The sequence below is a fragment of the Pelophylax lessonae genome (assembly GCF_965119305.1).
Source record: "Pelophylax lessonae genome assembly, chromosome: 13".
Taxonomy (NCBI): Eukaryota; Metazoa; Chordata; class Amphibia; order Anura; family Ranidae; genus Pelophylax; species Pelophylax lessonae.
This window is the reverse complement of record NC_138780.1, coordinates 119,608,141-119,624,237: the sequence shown is the minus strand read 5'-3', so window position 1 is coordinate 119,624,237 and position 16,097 is coordinate 119,608,141. Positions and strand designations below refer to the sequence as shown.

At 40.6% G+C, this 16,097-nt stretch overlaps 1 protein-coding gene across 3 annotated transcripts in view; it reads left to right on the top strand.

Annotated features, from left to right (window-relative positions):
* SLC25A21 (solute carrier family 25 member 21) overlaps nucleotides 1-16,097 on the top strand; it is a 611,357-nt gene that overhangs the window by 14,101 nt on the left and 581,159 nt on the right. For all 3 annotated transcript variants that reach the window (XM_082275211.1, XM_082275210.1, XM_082275212.1), the window contains exon 2: nucleotides 177-293. In XM_082275211.1, the coding sequence (XP_082131337.1) occupies nucleotides 224-293 (70 nt within the window). In that variant the 5' untranslated portion in view covers nucleotides 177-223. The remainder of the gene's footprint in view (nucleotides 1-176; nucleotides 294-16,097) is intronic.

Here is a 16,097-nt window from a genome sequence, read left to right as displayed (position 1 = left end):
TGTCTCTTGGACAGGAAATAAAGTAAAATTTCCCTGATGGCAGACCGCAAAATAAACTATCATTGGTGTTAACCCTTCCTGACTCCATCCAAAATACAAAAAAGCTTTGGCTATACACTTTAAATGAAGTTCCGTGTATCATGTATGATTTATCCACAAGTCTTTCCATTTTCTAGTTCCAGCCAGTGAACGTTATAGCCGTCTGTATCGATCTTTGCCAATCATGCCTGCCGAGCACAAAGTCAGTTTCTGGACAGAGGCCTCTCAGCAAGTCCTGGCTGGCGGATCAGCAGGTAAGGGACTATGGTATTTACTAATCAATGCCGACTACTGGAACAAGCTTCTCCTATTGTAGAAATTACTTTACCTATTTATTCGATTTTAGCTTTGATTCTGAATAAAAAAAAGTGTGTTCTGCCCTATAGAGAAACATATTGGACAAATTTCATACCATCTGAACCCCATAGGTAGCCAACTTTTTGCCTTACTTTTTTGACCCCCAATCTGTCATTACCCAACAGGTCCACATGTCTCTTGTCTAGCAGCCTCTCTTCCTTGTAGAAACACCCTTCCCTACTTACTTCTTTTTATTTTCTTGTTTTTACTATCTTCTATCTGCCCCCTTCATTCTCTTCCCCTTGCAACCCATCAAATGGCCAGATTTTTCTTTCGCTTCCCCTTGCAACCCATCAAATGGGGCATATTTTTTCTTCTCTTCCCTTTGCAACCCATCGAATGGGCCAGATTTTTCCTTCTCTTCCCCTTGCAACCCATCGAATGGGCCAGATTTTTCCTTCTCTTCCCCTTGCAACCCATCGAATGGGCCAGATTTTTCCTTCTCTTCCCCTTGCAACCCATCGAATGGGCCAGATTTTTCCTTCTCTTCCCCTTGCAACCCATCGAATGGGCCAGATTTTTCCTTCTCTTCCCCTTTAAACCCATCGAATGGGCCACATTTTTCCTTCTCTCCCCCTTGCAACCCATCAAATGGGCCAGATTTTTCCTTCTCTTCCCCTTGCAACCCATAGAATGGGCCAGATTTTTCCTTCTCTCCCCCTTGCAACCCATCAAATGGGCCAGATTTTTCCTTCTCTCCCCCTTGCAACCCATCAAATGGGCCAGATTACCTCTGAAATGAACTGAAAAAAACTTTACATTAAAGACTCTATAGAGAAACTACTGTAATAATGTCATGTAATAACAACTTAAAGCGGAGCTCCACCCAAACAAGGGGAAGCTCTGCTTGTTCACACCCTCCACTGGTACATTTAGCACTTTTTATGGGGGGGTGGGAGCGGGTACCTGGTTTTGACGGATACCTGCTCCCACTTCTGGGTAAGATCGCCGTGGCGATCTCTGAGTATGACGGGCCCCTCCTCTGTCCCTCAGCTGCCTTCTGGGACACATAGGTCCCAGAAGACGGCGGGACCATTGCACGACTTGTGCAGTAGGGAACTGGTTGTGAAGCCTCAAAGCTTCACTTCTGGTTTCCCTTAGTGAAGGTTACTGGCGCCTGCACCCGAAGACGGTTAAAGAATCGGTTCGGGGTGCCGACATTGCTAGATCCCTGAACAGGTAAGTGTCCTTATAATAAAAATAACAGTATTTGTAGCTGCTGATTTTAGATTTTTTTTTTTTTTGCCCTGACTGGAGCTCCTCTTTAAAATACATAAACCATAGACATCAGGTTCACATTATAGTTTGTCTCTTAAGATGAGAATATCGGACAAACGCATTTGGAGCAACTGTCAGATAATCTATTAGTTAGTATACAGCTTTCAGGAGCCAATAACAACTGATTTGAAAATATCCAAAGGGACGAACATGAAAAATTTCCCCGCAAGTCAACAGAACGAATTAATTTCGGGTAATTAGTTTAGTATTTGCAAACCCCCCCCCCCCCCCCCCAAAAACAAAAAAAAAAAAAAAACCTTCATTCCTCCGATATTCTCATCATGTGTACTAGGCAATTAAAAGCCCATCTTCTTTCAGTTGTCGGTTTGTAAATCAATCTTGGTGCACCCTATATACGTGTGATGTACAGTAGTGATGGTTATCCCCATCTAGTGACTGATACGTACACTACTTAGTTCAAGGTTCTATTACCACACACATGAAACCTCCAGAAACCTGTGAGGGGACCCCCAAGGTTTCCACTACCTAGGAGCCTCCAAAGAGTTTAATCTGCCACTGATCAGATGCCTCGATATCTGTTTACACTTGCCTCCTACAACTTTTTGTAATTGACAAAACTACGTTTTCCTGGTGCCATGTTTGTCAGCTTTCTGTTCTGTTATAATGGCATCTAATATTTGTATGAAAATGTGGCCCAGTAGGTCCAAAAACGAGAGTGTGTCTCCACTCTGCCCGGGTTTTACTGCTATCTGAGGCTCAATTTAGGAGATTTCTTTCACATCCTGTCCAGATGGCAACATTGGCACTGAATCAGGGCAAATCCTAAACTGGGACACACCAATAAAAACACTTTATCTTAGTAAATTACGGTAAGGTATGAAAACCTATCACCTTTTTGTGTCCTGTTGGAGATTTTTAGCTGACTTCTTGCTTGGTGACCATGTTGTTACTGGGACAGGACATTAGGGGAAATAAAGTCAGTACATGTTGTAGCCAATTCTCAGGGTTCTACGCTTTTACCCTCTATATAAAACAAAAATGTTTTGGTGGGATCTTCAGTTTGAGGATTCATTCACCGCTTTTGTGCATTGCTTTAACGTATGTGTCACACATTTAATGTGCATCAGCAGAACCTAATTCCAAAAAGGGAGTTAGACTTGGTTCACACTAGTGCGAATTGGATGTGGGTTGTGCCGCATCCAATTCGCATGACAGGAGAGTGTGCCCGGCTCTCAATGGAGCTGATTCACACATCTCAGTGGCGGCTGAGTAGTGCGTTGCACAGGGGTCCTATGCGCCTTTAGCTCAGTTTTCAGGTCTGAATTTGGGCTTGATTTGTCCCTGCTTAAATACTTCCCTCTCCCCTAGCAGAATTGCAGGATGAATTTCGCGATTTTAAAAAAATATTTAGCCATCTCCTCCTCCATTCTGGCCTAGGCCAGAATGACGAGAACCTGGTCCTGAAGACTCCTGGGATACTTGTATCACATTTCCCAAGAGGCTGCGGGATTGAAATACAGACACAGAGCAGCCATGGGACTGTCTGGAGGGCGGATCTGACACATTATCAGAGCTGGCTGCCTGCACCCAGGGGAGGCAACCACCTGAAGAGAACCAAGATGGCGGCACGGGACCCTCTGTGTCGCACAGTGGATCACAGCAGGACAATGATGGGTGTGTGGTGAGTATGTGCTTTGAAGAGCACTACAGGCAAGTTGGGAAAAAACATAGGGGGTTGAGGGAAGTTGAGTACCACTTTAAACATTTGTTACCCCAACATTTCATATTCCTGATATGTGCCTGCTTTATTTTGTACTTGTATGAAAAAGCATCCTGTTGTCTTTGTATTGCTTCCTTTGTGTGAAATCCCTGGTGTTCCTGCCTAATAAAAACAGACCACACTAAGCAGGAGAGCACACCATGATCAGTTCTCTAGGTATGCTGGGAACTTAGCCTGCTCTCCTCCAATAATCAGACCTGTCCTGAAAGGCCCTCCTTCACAGTCTTTCACTGGGAAGCTCAGTGTCCTGCTGCTTCTCCACCCCCAGCTCTTATGTAGCTGGGAACAGAGGGACGGTAATCACTTATTAAAAAAAGGGAAAACATTTTTTTTTTTTATCTATACACAAATGTTTTATCTGCATATTACAACCCCATAGACCTCTGAGGGGCCATCTCGCAACAGTAAGACAGAGGTAGATAAGCCCCATAGATGCCCCATAGATGCCCCATAGATGGTGTGTACTGCACAGGCACAGCCAGGAGAGGGATGCTTGATGTACGGTATCACTGCCACGAAGCAAGGAGCAGCACACAAGAGGGTTTATATTCCTACCTGATTGCCATTACATCCTATCTATGCAAAATGCTGTATGTTTGGTGCACATGAGCACCCAATTCATGTGAATACTTTACCACCTTTTTAAATAAAAGAACGCTGTTTGAAAGATATAAGCACTATTGGGGCCCCCCTATTTCTTTCATGTGACTCCGCTTGGTAAAATGATGGACATCTATTAAGGAGAATTATCCCCCTGAAAAGCTGGTTTACCATCAACTTCACAAAAGGCCACCCTGAGAGGTTAAATTGCGCAGTGAGACCTTGCTTAGCGGCTTGGTCATAGGAAAGGAGGTGAGAACCCAGGCACACAGGGTGTTGCGGTGGAGGTCACTATAGAAGTTTTCTATGGAAACACGTCTATAATGAACTATTTAGATTTATAAACACCAAAGCACCGGAAATTGGCACCTGACACTTTATTCACTATTTATCTTTTTGATTATTGCTCTTATGCGTAAAATGTATTCACATTTAAAAAAAAAAAAAAGACACTATTGAAGATATTTGCATATTATTTGCATATTTTATTTGATGAATTACTAATTATATATAAGGCACTTTATTATTTATTTACATATTATCTGTTTATTTAATCGTGATTTGATCATATACACATATTTATTGATATATTCATTAAGCACTTTATATTGCGCGGCATATTTTATTATTTTTGGATGCTTGATATAAACACACAATGGAGGCTGCGTCCATCACATCTCAGTAGGCATACATCTGCGCAGGGGGCAGATTGGATTGTTTAAGTCTGAAAGTGAACTTATTCCTGACATGCTGTATTTTTACACAATGCACCTCAATGCATCACTGTGATATGAACAGGGCACATAGAAAACCATTGTTCTCTATATGCTTTTGAATAGAGCCTGCTTTGCAAAAGTTTGTATAATGCGCTACCAGGCCGCAGGGTGCCTAGGCGCAAAATGTGTATAGGTGCCACATCCCTCAGAATAGGAATAGAAATAGGAGCAAAGAAATTGGACTTTACTGGCACCAGTATTAAAGAGCCTGCTTTGATCTATGTAGCTCAATGAAGATAGTGTGATTGAGCCCTAACTGATCTCCAAGATGACAACTAGAGTATTTTTTTTGCTTGTATCTACCCTGCATTAAAGCACAGGGGTGGGGTACACAGGCTTCCAACACTCCCTATATTGTGTGCTGCTAAAGAGATTGATGGAGAGCTGGAACAGAGCAAAGGTAGGATCCTCGGGTGCCCAGAGAGATGACTATAAGGATTCTTCAATTGCTTGGACCTTTTTTTTTTACTTTTTTTTTTTTTTTAAGTTGACAAGGTCACTTTAATATCATTGGACAGAAGTGCAAATTTTTCACTGCTGATTATTTGACAAAGAATATAGAATAATGCAGAAATGTAAAAGTGATTATTAATATTGATAATACTCCACAATGATCTCGTTTCATGTCACAAATTGGCTTTCAATGTAATTGCATTATATTTATGTTTGTGGTCCTGGTTTTATTCCATTATTGCTTCAGTCCTTCTACTTTCTACCTCATTATTTTTGCCTCACATCTCCATCGCACTCTTTGTTCTTACATTATTTTTTTTTAATCTGCTTCTTATAACAATAATTCTTTGATTCCATGGGCACTGTGTTTGGTTCTATAAAACAGCGTGGTAATTTAAAGCAAGCTGCACATTTACAGAACACTGGGGAGGAATGTGCTGAACCAATACCTTTCTCAGTAGGTGAAACGTGAAGTTTCTGGCTCTCACTAATGATTAGGACTTTGGAATTCCAGCCTTAGTAATGCCATTTAGTTTACTGTCTGCCAGCGGTTTTGCTGTTAATGGAACAGATATTGCTCAGTGCCAGGTATCGGCTGATCTTGGCAAGGTCAGCGCTCTAAATGTGGCACCTCTTGTGACTTTGGTACAGAGGCAGATAGGTATAAATAAAGAAATTAGGTTTAAAGTGGAACTATACTCAAATTTAAAAATGACATACAGTATATGATTCTGACTGTTGCTAACATTAATACCTACTAATATGTATATGTATGTATATATATATATATATATATATATATATATAGAGAGAGAGATATATCTATATCCATATATCTATATATATATATATATATATATATATATATATATATAAAACCGCATCCACAAAAGTCAGTACACCCCTCACATTTTTGTAAATATTTTATTATATCTATTCATGTGACACACTGAAGAAATTACACTTTGTAACAATGTAGAGTAGTGAGTGTACAGCTTGTATAACAGTGTAAATTTGCTGTCCCCACAAAATAACTCAACACACAGCCATCAATATCTAAACCGCTGGCAACAAAAGTGAGTACACCCCTAAGTTAAAGTGTCCAAATTGGGCCCAAAGTGTCAATATTTTTTGTGGCCACCATTATTTTCCAGCACTGCCTTAACCCTCTTGGGATTGGAGTTCACCAGAGCTTCACAGGTTGCCACTGGAGTGCTCTTTCATTCCTCCATGATGACATCACAGAACTGGTGGATGTCAGAGACCTTGCACTTCTCCACCTTCCGTTTGAGGATGCCCCACAGATGCTCAAAAGGTTTAGGTCTGGAGACATGCTTGGCCAGTCCATCACCTTTACCCTCAGCTTCTTTAACAAGGCAGTGATCATCTTGGAGGTGTGTTTGGGGTCGTTATCATGTTGGAATACTGCCCTGCAGCCCAGTCTCTGTAGGGAGGGGATCATGCTCTGCTTCAGTATGTTACAGTACATGTTGGAATTCATGGTTCCCTCAAAAAACTGTAGGTCCCCATTGTCGGCAGCACGCATGCAGCCCCAGACCATGACACCTCCACTACCATGCTTGACTGTAGGCAAGGCACACTTGTATTTGTTCTCACCTGGTTGCAACCACACATGCTTGACACAGTCTGAACCATATAAGTTTGTCTTGGTCTCATCAGACCACAGGACATGGTACCAGGAATCCATGGCCTTAGTCTGCTTGTCTTCAGCAAACTGTTTGCGGGCTTTCTTGTGCATCAATCTTAGAAGAGGCTTCCTTTTGGGACGACAGCCATGCAGACCAATTTGATGCAGTGTGCGACGTATGGTCTGAGCACTGACAGGCTGACCCCCCCCCCAAACCCCCCCCCCACCCCTTCAACCTCTGCAGCAATGCTGGCAGCACTCATACGTCTATTTCCCAAAGACAACTTCTGTATATGACACTGAGCCCGTGCACTCAACTTCCTTGGTCGACCATGACCAGGCCTGTTCTGAGTGGAACCTGTCCTGTTAAACCACTGTATGGTCTTGGTCACTGGGCTGCAGCTCAGTTTCAGGGTCTTGATCTTCTTATAGCCTAGGCCATCTTTATGTAGAGCAACAATTCTTTTTTCAGATCTTCAGAGAGTTCTTTGCCATGAGGTGCCATGTTGAACTTCCAGTAACCAGTGAGAGCAATAACACCAAATTTAACACACCTGCTCCCCATTCACACCTGAGACCTTTTAAGACTGATGAGTCACATGACACCGGGGAGGGAAAATGGCTAATTGGGCCCAATTTGGACATTTTGACTTAGCGGTGTACTCAGTTTTGTTGCCAGCGGTTTAGACATTAATGGCTGTGTGTTGAGTTATTTTGAGGAGACAGCAAATGTCTTCAGTGTTGTGTGTGTGTGTGTGTGTGTGTGTGTGTGTGTGTGTATGTGTATGTATGTATGTATATACAGTGGGTACGGAAAGTATTGAGACCCCCTTAAATTTTTCACTCTTTGTTATATTGCAGCCATTTGCTAAAATCATTTAGGTTCATTCTTCTTCATCATGAATGTACACATAGCACCCCTAACTGACAGAAAAACACAGAATTGTTGACATTGTTGCAGATTTATTAAAAAAGAAAAACTGAAATATCACATGGTCCTAAGTATTCAGACCCTTTGCTGTGACACTCATATATTTAACTCAGGTGCTTTTCATTTCTTCTGATCATCCTTGAGATGGTTCTACACCTTCATTTGAGTCCAGCTGTGTTTGATTATACTGATTGGACTTGATTAGGAAAGCCACACACCTGTCTATATAAGACCTTCCAGATCACAATGCATGTCAGAGCAAATGAGAATCACGAGGTCAAAGGAACTGCCTGAAGAGCTCAGAGACAGAATTGTGGCAAGGCACAGATCTGGCCAAGGTTACAAAAAGATTTCTGCTGCACTTAAGGTTCCTAAGAGCACAGTGGCCTCCATAATCCTCAAATGGAAGACGTTTGGGACGACCAGAACCCTTCCTAGAGCTGGCCGTCCGGCCAAACTGAGCTATCGGGGGAGAAGAGCCTTGGTGAGAGAGGTAAAGAAGAACCCAAAGATCACTGTGGCTGAGCTCCAGAGATGGAGATGGGAGAAAGTTGTAGAAAGTCAACCATCACTGCAGCCCTCCACCAGTCGGGGCTTTATGGCAGAGTGGCCCGACGGAAGCCTCTCCTCAGTGTAAGACACATGAAAGCCCGCATGGAGTTTGCTAAAAAACACCTGAAGGACTCCAAGATGGTGAGAAATAAGATTCTCTGGTCTGATGAGACCAAAATAGAACTTTTTGGCCTTAATTCTAAGCGGTATGTGTGGAGAAAACCAGGCACTGCTCATCACCTGTCCAATACAGTCCCAACAGTGAAGCATGGTGGTGGCAGCATCATGCCGTGGGGGTGTTTTTCAGCTGCAGGGACAGGACGACTGGTTGCAATCGAGGTAAAGATGAATGCGGCCAAGTACAGGGATATCCTGGACAAAAACCTTCTCCAGAGTGCTCTGGACCTCAGACTGGGCCGAAGGTTTACATTCCAACAAGACAATGACCATAAGCACACAGCTAAAATAACGAAGGAGTGGCTTCACAACAACTCCGTGACTGTTCTTGAATGGCCCAGCCAGAGCCCTGACTTAAACCCAATTGAGCATCTCTGGAGAGACCTAAAAATGACTGTCCACCAACGTTTACCATCCAACCTGACAGAACTGGAGAGGATCTGCAAGGAGGAATGGCAGAGGATCCCCAAATCCAGGTGTGAAAGACTTGTTGCATCTTTCCCAAAAAGACTCCTGGCTGTATTAGATCAAAAGGGGGCTTCTACTAAATACTGAGCAAAGGGTCTGAATACTTAGGACCATGTGATATTTCAGTTTTTCTTTTTTAATAAATCTGCAACAATGTCAACAATTCTGTGTTTTTCTGTCAGTATGGGGTGCTATGTGTACATTCATGAGGAAGAAGAATGAACTTAAATGATTTTAGCAAATGGCTGCAATATAACAAAGAGTGAAAAATTTAAGGGGGTCTGAATACTTTCCGTACCCACTGTATATGTATATATGTGTATATATATATATATATATATATATATATATATATATATATATATATATATATATATATATATATATATATATATATATATAATATACTGTGTGTGTGTGTGTGTGTGTGTGTGTGTGTGTGTGTGTGTGTGTGTGTATGTATGTATGTGTATATATATATATATATATATATATATATATATATATACACACACACACACACACACTTTATAAGTGTTGTAACATGGGGGACCATTAGCTCGGTGGCAGATGCATTTTTCAAGTGATTCATGGTAGTCAGGAACTATATTTTAACCGCCTTAGCGGTATCCCCGAGCGTGACTCGGGGTAGGAATTTTCTGCTATTAGCGGTATCCCCGAGTCACGCTCGGGGTCAATGGGCAGAGCGTGCAGACAGCGCAGCGGAGCGTCTCTTACCTTATCCTGGCGATCCAGCGATGAGCTCTCATTGCTGTGACCGCCAGTGAGATCTCCGCCGCTCGTCTGTCGGTAGGAGGACTTCCTAGTTCCGTTCCCTGCAGCAGCAATGCTGCATGGGAGCGGAACTAGGGAGGGAAAGTCAAAAAAAAAAAAAAAAAAAAAACGTTGCACAAAACACATAACACATTTTATATTATATATATGCATATATACATATGTGTGTATATATATATATATATATATATATATATATATATATATATATATATATATATATATATGTATGTATGTATGTATGTATGTATATATATATATATATATACCTATATACACACATATATGCATATGTATATGACCAAAACAAGTCTCTAGTAGACATCCCAGATGTGATAAATTTGAAACACAAACAAGTGAATTATAATCGAATCAATAATATTATTTTATTATTTAATATATAATATATATAATAAAATTATATTATTGATTAGATTATAATTCATGCGTTATATATTATATATATATATATATATATATATATATATATATACACACATATATATATATAATATATAACGCATGAATTATAATCTAATCAATAATATAATTTTATTATATATATTATATATTAAATAATAAAATAATATTATTGATTCGATTATAATTCACTTGTTTGTGTTTCAAATTTATCACATCTGGGATGTCTACTAGAGACTTGTTTTGGTCAGGTTTAAGTCAGTAATTACTAAGAATTGTAGGCCTATAATACATAATGCCAAATTTCCATGAAAAGAATTGTACCGCTTTTGGAACAGAATTCCTGACAGAATCATACCGCCAGGGAGGTTAAGGGCCTGGCAGCCCATGTTTATTAAAAACGGCAAAAAACACAAAGCAAAAGTCCACCATTTAATGTCTCGCACAGAAAAAAAAGGCATAAACAGAAAATACTAGCCCACCTGGCTCTCTTTAGCAATACCTCTGCTCTTTTCACTGGTTACACAGACCATAGGTTCTTCAGTGTGGACAGCTGTAAATTACTGCACCCAGCTCCTCTAGTATGGATAGGTTCACACTGATGCACACAGCCTCAGTCCTCAGGCCATTTACTGTCTCTTACAGACACACAGGCTTTGGCTGCCACATGCAGCCTCTCTGACTCCTGGGGACCCCCTGTCTCCCTTGGGTGGAGCAGTCTCCAACTGGGAGCCCTGAGGGATTCCTATACCTCCATTATAAGGGCACAAAACATGGACACAGGGTTGGAGGCTCCGTCCCACCTATGACACTATGGAATCTCCAAACTACAGAGCCCCATCCAGGTATACCAAAACCTGGAGAAGGGTGCAAAAGAAGTCCTGCAGTGAGCCAATGTGCACATCCTTGTTGTATAATGTGACCAATTTCACAGAGACCGTTTCTCATACTGCCACAGTGTATATACAACATTACCAAGACAAAACTGGTCATTTTATGTTAAAGACTGAAAACCACGATTACAAGTGCACTTTATGCCGGAACAATTATATACCAATCAATGGCACTCTTCAATAAAGAGAAACAATGATTACAGCTTAAAGTGAACCAGTGCTGCCCTCCCCAGTTGGACGTGCAGTATAGTGCAGAAGTTTTAGGCAGGTGTAAATAAATACTGTAAAGTAGGAATGCTTTCAAATATATATTTTGTTTATTTTTATCAATTTACAAAATGCAAAGTGAGCAAACAGAAGAAAAATCTAAATCAAATCAATATTTGGTGTGACTTCCCTTTGACTTCGAACCAGCATTGATTCTTCAACTTGCACACTTTGTACACGTACACAAAGTCAGAGATTTTTTGTTTTATTACAGTCAGGTGTATGATTAGATAAAAAAACAAGCAGGTGCCAATGATCATCAATTTCATATTTAGACTGAAGCACGCTCATCAACAAACAGAACTAGCTGTGTAGGAGGCTTAAATCTGGGCGATGAACAGCCAAACTCTAAAGCGAGGCTGTGGAATACAGTTTTATATCCCAGGACATACACCATGGCAAGACTGAGCACAGCAACAAAACACAAGGTAGTTATACTGCATCAGCAAGGTCTCTCCCAGGCAAAAATTTCAAAGCAGACTGGGGTTTCAAGATGTGCTGTTCAAGCTCTTTTGAAGAATCACAAAGAAATGGGCAACGTTGAGGACTGTAAACGCAATGGTAGACCAAGGAAACTTATTGGAGCACATGATGCACGCATCACGCTTACTTTCCTTTGACGTCAGAAGATATCCAGCAGTTACATCAGCACAGAACTGGTCGAAATCTCTGGGACCCAGGTACACCATCTACTGTCCGGAGAAGACTGGCCAGTAGTGGTCTTCATGGACATTGCTGCCAAAAAGCCATACGAAATGGACAAAAGGCTAAGAGACTCAGCTATGCACGAAAACATAAGAACTGGGGTGCATAAAAATGGCAGAAAGGTGCTCTGGACTAATTAATCAAAATTGTAAATATTTGGTTGTAGCAGGAGGCAGTTTGTTTGCGAAGGGCGGGAGAACGGTACAATAATGAGTGTCTGCAGGCAACAGTTAAGCATGGTGGAGGTTCCTTGCAAGTTTGGGGCAGCAATTCTGCAAATAGAGTTGAAGATTTGGTTAGGCTTAAAGGTGTCCTCAATACTGGATCAATTGTATCCTCAATACAGGCAGATCCTTATCCATCATGCCATACCATCAGGGAGCTATGTTATTGGCCCCAATTTTTTTTCTAGCAGTACAACGACCCCAAACATACAATGTTTTCAATCCAGCATACAGAAGAACAAGGAGCCCTGGAAGTCCTGGAAGTGATGGTTTGGCTCCCACATAGCCCTGATCTCAACTTAATGAAGTCTGTCTGGTATGACATGAGAGGACAGGAGGATTTGAGGCAGCCTACATCCACAGAAGATCTGTAGTTAGTTCTCCAAGATGTTTGGAACCACCTACCTGCCGAGTTCCTCCAAAGACTCTGTGCAAGTGTACCTAGAAGAATTAATGATGTTTTGAAGGCAAAGGGTGGTCACGCCAAATATTGATTTGATTTGTATTTCTTTTTCTGTCCATTTACTTTCTATTCTGTTAAATTAAAAAATAATCCAACACTTCTATTTCTGAAAGCATTCTTAATTTACAGAATTTTTTCACCCGTGCCTAAAACATTTGCACTTTAGTGTGTGTGTATATAAATATATATTATTTCATGATAATAACAGTAAATCTATTATTTTTCCACTTTCTTTAACATGGTGACCACACTGTTTATTTTTAATTGAAATCATGTAGCACCGTTATCGCCCTGTGGACAAAGTAGTCTTAAATAGCAACGTTATAGATTGTAATCTCTAACAAGCAGGGCCCTCTGATTCCTCCTTTTATTGAATTGTATTCCTCCTTTTATTGAATTGTATTGTAACTGTACTGTCTCTCGTCATGTTGTAAAGCGCTGTGCAAACTGTTGGCGCTATATAAATCCTTTATAAGAATAATAATCATTTTGTTCTAATTTTTTTAAAGATTTTTCGTAAGTGACTCGCAATTTAAAGCCATTATCACCTTTAAACAGTTACAGTGGCTTTTTTTTATTATTATTTTGTATTTTTTGGGCTTAAAAATATATATAAAACATTTACATTTTTATTTGGTATAAGGTGCGTCCCAACTAATACCCGATTGCGGATGATAAATTATAAATGCACATTTTTCTTTCCTCCAAAAATATGTGCATTTATGACTATTTTTTTTTCTTAAGAAAGGTAAACTTAGGCTATAAAGTGTATGTAGTGCCAAGTTATTGTTTGCTGTCTGTGTCCCGCATTGGAGATTTTCATTGACTTCTTGTCCTGGAGATGCAGCATGATATGAGAGGAAATCTCTCCAAAGTAAATGGTATTCCCATCTTCTAGAATTACAGGATCCGTCAGTTGTTTCCATTAGAGGGTTTTCCCTCACCTTTTGCTCTGATGGCAACTCAGAATGTCTGGATTTCCCCACACTTTCTGTCTCCGAGACAATGGGCAGCAGGAAAAAGGGGTAGTCGGTGGTAATCTCCCTAGTGTGGACACAGACTGCAATATAAAAATCTGACAGGGGGTCTAACCCTTCACCAGTCTATCTAAAAAAAAAAAAAATTGCATACACTTTAAAGCAGTAATAAATTGTATGCTGGGTCGGCTTTTGTTATAATGTACCCCTTAAACCTGCACATTATGACACATTGCATTGCAAGTGTGCTCTTCTCCAGCGCTGTGCGATACAGGTTCTGTCACATTTCTTCTCTCCTACTTCAGGTTCCCAGGCATCCTCTTCAGCCATTGGGCAGCCACTGATTATGATGGAACTCAAGGTTGGACAAACTAAAGCCCCGTACACACGCGTCGAAAATTGGCAGGGAATTTTCGGCCAACATCCGATCTGCCGATTTTCGGCTTGTTAGTATGATGCTTCCGACAACCAACTCCGACTTTTCGGCCGAAAAAAATCTGGTGTGCAGACTATAAAATTTTTGTTGGCCGTCAACACAATGGCCGATTTTCGTGCAGTCAGTACAGATTTCGACAGGGAAAAATCTGATGAGCAAGACTGGGCATGCTCAGAGAAGAAAAAACACAAAGAAAGCAAACCAACACATGACATCACTTCGGAAGTAGAATTTTGTTGGCCGAGAAAATTTGTGTGCAGTCTAGGCACATTCCAACCAACAAAACACAACTTGGACAAAAGTCGGACGATCGGTCGGCCGATAATCGTTGCGTGTGTACGAGGCTTTATATAGAATTCAGGATCCAGTCTGTCCAATCCAGGATCCAGCAGGTTTTTTTTTGGGAGCCAGCTCCATTGAGAAAACCTCAAAAGTTTGGCGCCAGCTGTAATCAGGAGCATTGACCCCCCTGGCTCCTTGGATTTATCTGGCCTTGATGTAACTCCTGCATTTGCAACCAGGAGTTACATCATCCCGACCCCGGCTGAGGGTGAACACTGCATGGAACATGTGTTGTACTGTGTACACAGAAAATAAAATACTGCTGGGGAAGGAGGAAGAGTTTTTTAGGCTGAAAAAACTTTGCATGCCTTCTTTGAAAAATTCCTATCTCCATTTTTTATTTCTATAGTTGAATTCCACTAGAACGTCTAGGAGCCATATATTTACTTTAATTTATCTTTTATTACATAATTTATCATTTATTTTAGATTAATAAAAGATGAAGTCCAGTTAAAGTGGTTCTAAAGCCAAATTGTTTCCTTACCTCAATGCATTCGCTGCATGAAGGTAAAGCTCCCCACTATTTCTACTTATTGACTGTAAATGCTTGTTGTGCCTAAACACAAGTGTAATACATGGCTTTGGGTGTGTTTTTTCAAGCTGCTTTTACCTGCCAGGGTTAAAAGGCCTTTAGAGAAGAAATTCAAATGTCCTGTGTGCATGAGGCGTAAAACGTTCTACTAAACAGTTTGTAACGTGGCAGCAAGTACATCTTCATCCTTTACAACTCAGCTAATTCAAATCTTTGTGAACTTGAATATGCATAAAAGAACAAAATAGCTGTTCCAAAATATGTATATGTAAATTGCTCTGGCTTCCGTAGACAACCCAACCTATTTCCTTTCCACCCCTTTCCGTGAGGCATGGTCAGTCTTATTTGGGAAAGTCTGTATGATGGGTGTTGCCTCTACAGATTGGTCTGATCATCCTTTTCCTTTTGTAATCAGTGATGGAAGAATTTAGGAGAAAGTCTGAATTGTGGCTATAGGCAACATAAACAGTTCTGTAATTCAGATTTCCCTTTTTTTTTTTTAAATGTCGTTGTCTATATTGACCACAAGATGGCATACAAGAGCCATAAGTTAGATATCTGCCAAAATGTTACAAGGAGGATTAATGTTAGTTTATTGCTTCACTGTCTATAAACACAAGGATGTGGCCATTATTCTCTTCTGAAGGATGCAAAAGCTGGCATAGTGCTGTGGTGGAGACTTTCGTATATGTATTTGCATACTGTACATTCACATCAGTCCCTGCCCTCAGGAACTTACAATCTAATTCACTATTACCTAAAGTACAGACACTGTATATATAGAGGAACTTTTCCCTCTTGTTCATGCGTCCTTTACCTTTTTTATTTTGTGTGTGTGTGTATATATATATGCAGTGCCTTGAGAAAGTATTCGGCCCCCTTGAACTTTGCGACCTTTTGCCACATTTCAGGCTTCAAACATAAATATATAAAACTGTAACTTTTTGTGAAGAAACAACAACAAGTGGGACACAATCATGAAGTGGAACAAAATTTATTGGATATTTCAAACTTTTTTAACAA